Below are 4,492 nucleotides of genomic sequence, written 5' to 3'. Positions count from 1 at the left end.
TTCCGATCTTGATTATTAACTACTAGCTGAATCCCCAAACTTGATTCGATTCAACTATAATCTCACGCGCAAAACCCTAATTCCATCGATTAAATTCAATCCGAACAACTTATTGATTTCTCGCAACGCATGTATCCTGGAAAAAATCCCCAAACTTGATTCGATTCAATGATAATCTCACGCGAACAACCCTAATTCCATCGATTAAATTCAATCAGAACAACTTATTGATTTCTCGATTGCCTGTATTCTGGAAAAAAATCTTTATGTGCGTAAAGTTAATCAATTTACCTACAAGTTCGTCGTGATTGTTATGTAATTTCTAAAATCGATACCGCACCTGCAGGTATGCTGTAAATCATAATTTGTATTAGTTCTTCACTACACTATAAATGGGAGATACTTAATCGAACATATATTATTATTATTTTTAGTCAATTAATTTCAAGTTAAACAAATATTGTAACAATCTGATACTCCGTATTTATTAAACCTATGACTATGATAATATGATAAAATTGATTAATATGAATTTTCATGACTTATATATGTTAATCATAAAAAAGGACTGTTATGTATAATGAGTACCAAAATTTTATCATAAGTTATGTTAGTCACTGACGTTATATAAAATAATTGCACGTAATATCATGTCATAAGCAGTTATTTTTTCTACTATTATTTGTTTTGGAATTGGAATATCACACCACAACTGCACATTCGGTTACCTCCTTGTAGTTTTTTTCGGCTGAAACTGTCACCACCCACTCATCCATTACCATGTACATCATCTCTAATAATAACTCTATATATACATAAGACGTTTTCAACTTACATTCACTCACAACCAAAAGTTTCATACACAAAATTTATTTGGAAATGGAGGATGCTGCAGACTTCTCACCACTGGCCATGCTTAACGATTCGAGGAGAAACTGGAGAGTTCGTGTTAAGGTTTTTGTGAACTGGAGAAAAACTTATTTCAACAATCCCTACTCTGCCATGTCATTGGAGTTGATACTTATCGACAACCTGGTTTGACCTAAATTTACTACAGTTTTTTATAACTTTCTATATTTTTTGAGCAGCAAGTACAATTTTTTAGGTCATTACCCACATGTATACTTTATCATGATGAAAACATTCTTTTATATAAGTTCCATGCCTACTGAAGGTTAAAAATTTATTTCATGAAATATCACATTCTTGAAACCATCTATTACCGTTACTGTATCTCAAATTCTGATTAAACAGATTAACACGTGTCAATTGAATATGTACATCAATTATTAGAATAATTATATTTTACAATCATGATTATGATTAACATTTACTTAAATGTAACCGAATCTTCTAATTTTTAAATGTTACTTATATATGGTAATAGATAATGATATTGATTGCTGACATTACCTATGTTATGCTATATATGCAGGGTAACAAAATACGTGCAACGGTTACCAGAAATAACATTCATGTCTTCAAAAATATCTTAAGAGAAGACTCTTTCATTGAACTTTCAAATTTCGGTGTTGTTCGCTGTGATGGCAAAGTCATGTTACTTCCACATGAATGGAAGATGCTCATTTACCGAACAACAACAGTTGTTCCTTGTGCACCATTTGAACCCGCAACTGATGGCTTCAATCCAGTACCATTTCAACAAATCATTGAGTGGAAGCTAAATGCTTCTCATCTCTTTGGTATATCTTCTATTATGAAAATACTTTTTTTAATGCATACTTACATATTTGTAACATTAAATTAGTATGTTTACTTTTTGCATGTTAATGTATTATATAATATATGGTTTTTATTTATCTCCCTTTATTCTACAGATATTGTTGGACGTTTGGTTGAAATGGAACCACTTCGTGTGAAGCGCGAGAAAGCGGTGGACACGAAGTCAATTGAGTTTGTTTTGAGCGATAACAGGTACATACTATAATTATATACTCTGATCATATTTGCAAATTCTGTTTCAATTTGTAATACATATATATCTAATTGTTTAATTGATATATGATTAGTAGTTTCGATTGTACTATGTCCACCTAACATTACTATATATGATATTTTTACAAAAGTGGTCTGTGCATTAACTGTGCCTTATGGGCACAACATGCTACAAAGTTGTTTGAATACGCATCTGCCCATAAAAATGATGAAGCTCCAATCGTTGTCATGATTCACAACTGCAAAGTGCGTGACTGGCAAGGTATATCACAGTTCAATGACTTGATTTACTTTACTTATAATATGCCGGACGTTTTTAATATTTACATAACCTTAACTTTTATTTTCCTTTCCAGGATTCCCCCAGGTATCCAATCAACTATGGGGATGTCGTTTATTTGTTAATGAGGATGTGACCCGTATTCGCACATATAAGGCTGAGTAAGTTTCACTTAATTATACCTTGTATTTCTTTCTACTTCAATAAACAATATTCGAATGACTAAACCAATTTGCTAAAATGGTACTATTGCAGGTTTGATATTGCATCTGAAAACTCGACAAATTGTGTGAAGCCACTAGCTCATATCCAGATTGCCACTGTTGTTCAAACTGCTGTTGCGATGTTTTCAAAACATGAACCTAAGACAATCATTGAAGTTATTAATAGTAAACAGGTATTGTGCTAAATATAACTCAAGTTAACATAATTTTTTTTCTTATATAAATTCAAGAAGTTTTAAACTTACTAACAAATTGAAACAATATCTTAATATATAATTTGTTTACATTTTGTATCCATTGATTTAGGTTATGAGTTGCATTGTGCGAGGAAGAGTCCAAAAAATCAATGATGACGAAGGATGGTTCATTAACATTTGTATGAAGTGTAACAAAAAAGTTAATTCGAGGTTATGTGTTGAGACTAAGGAAAAAAGCTTTGAATGTGAAATGTGTGGGGTCACAACTGATGTTTTCCCTAGGTACATTACTTTACTGACTGTTTAATTCAAATTATTACCATTAGTATTTCACTTTTATATTTTAGTCCTTTATATTAAATGCTCCCACGCTGACAATCAAATGACCTATCATTATTCAGGATTCGCACCACTATCAGGGTCGCTGACGATTCTGGTGAGTGTACATTGGTTTTGTTCGACTCCCAGCTATCTAAGATGATTAAGAAAAGCGTTGGTTGGTTACGCGAAAAAGCTCAGCAGGTAATTTTGCAAACAATTTTTTTTTTATTTTTTCTATAAACCATACACCTATAATTTACATACACTCTCATGCAACACTTTCTAATACAGTTTTATGTAATGATTTTCTGACAGTGTGATACCCCACTACAACCACCCACCGAGTTTAATGAAATACTTATGAATCCTTATGTGTTTCACATAAAGGTTACCGATTTCAACATTCGCTTTAACTACTTCGGTTTCACAGTTGAATCTGTCACTGATGATAAGGATGTGTTTAAATGCATTGATGACAAACTCAAGGGTGAGGTTACTGATGATTATCAGTTGGCAACTAGAACTCCACTCATAGCACCAACTCAGGTTTACTAACGCTTTTAATTTCATACAATCAAACGCCTCTGTTTTTATGTACGTTTCGTCTTATATTATAAACTTATGTTTCAATTTATGTATATCATTGTAGAATACGAGTACCGTTAAAACTGTCCATCAAAGTTGTGCACCTGCTAAACTTTCAAATCAATTAGACTGTGAGATGAAATTGTGGACCAAAAGGGCTCCTGTTTTTTGCAAAGATTTGCAGACCTTTTGTCAGGTTCAATCTAAAAAATCGTAATTAGTAAATTATGATGAACTATGTTTCAATAGTTAACAAATTTTATCTATTTTTTTTGTTCATAAATATACACTCAAACTTCCTATTTTGTGTAATAGGTTAACAAATATGTTGTTAAAGGAAAAGTTATTGTAATTGATGAAGATGAAGGCTGGCTCTCTTTAATCTGTAAACAATGCAACAAGTATGCAGGACCTAAATTTGGCCAAAATTTCTCTTCTCGTCAGTATGAGTGTGACAACTGCGGACCTGTTACTGAAGTTATCCCAAGGTTCTACCGTTTACATTACACATAAAATAAATTACGCCATACACTTGCATTTATATATTAGCAAAAATATCTACAATTGTACACTAACGAATTATCTTATATTTTCGAATGTCAAACATCATCCGTTTGTCTGTTTATGTTGGTGACTCATCTGGACAAGTTCGTGTCACATTATTTCAATCTGAAATTGCAAAGATGTTGAACAAAACTGTTGAATGGCTAAGAGAAAAGGCGTTAAACGTGCGTTCCAATTCATTATTAATGTTATTAAGAATATTAGTTATACGAATTTTATGCAACATTACTTTATATCTGTCCACATTCATTGATAGTAATTCGATTTTCTTGCAGTGCGCTGATCCAATGAAAATGCCCCTTGATTTGTATGACCTCACTGATGCTACATACGTTTGGTTGCTTCGTGTTACGGATGTCTGTTCT

General features: G+C 32.2%; 1 protein-coding gene across 1 annotated transcript; it reads left to right on the top strand.

Moving 5' to 3' along the window:
• Positions 1–879: 879 nt before the first annotated feature.
• Positions 880–4,076, top strand: LOC139875506 (uncharacterized). Its single transcript, XM_071862843.1, has 11 exons — positions 880–1,035; positions 1,436–1,703; positions 1,839–1,935; positions 2,088–2,218; positions 2,313–2,397; positions 2,492–2,633; positions 2,767–2,939; positions 3,059–3,179; positions 3,294–3,524; positions 3,628–3,759; positions 3,879–4,076. The coding sequence occupies exons 1-11, from the start codon at positions 880–882 to the stop codon at positions 4,074–4,076; spliced, it is 1,734 nt and encodes a 577-aa protein (XP_071718944.1).
• The last annotated feature ends 416 nt before the right edge of the window (positions 4,077–4,492 follow it).

Source organism: Rutidosis leptorrhynchoides, chromosome 11, assembly GCF_046630445.1.
Source record: "Rutidosis leptorrhynchoides isolate AG116_Rl617_1_P2 chromosome 11, CSIRO_AGI_Rlap_v1, whole genome shotgun sequence".
NCBI classification, from domain to species: domain Eukaryota; kingdom Viridiplantae; phylum Streptophyta; class Magnoliopsida; order Asterales; family Asteraceae; genus Rutidosis; species Rutidosis leptorrhynchoides.
The sequence above is the reverse complement of the archived record's forward strand: the minus strand, read 5'-3'. Positions and strand labels throughout refer to the sequence as shown.

Coding starts and splice junctions, on each gene's coding strand:
- LOC139875506 (XM_071862843.1), top strand. CDS start 880: ATGGAGGATGCTGCAGACTTCTCACCACTGGCCATGCTTAACGATTCG. Junction 2,940..3,058: donor ACAACTGATGTTTTCCCTAG/GTACATTACTTT, acceptor ATCATTATTCAG/GATTCGCACCACTATCAGGG. Junction 3,180..3,293: donor TACGCGAAAAAGCTCAGCAG/GTAATTTTGCAA, acceptor ATTTTCTGACAG/TGTGATACCCCACTACAACC.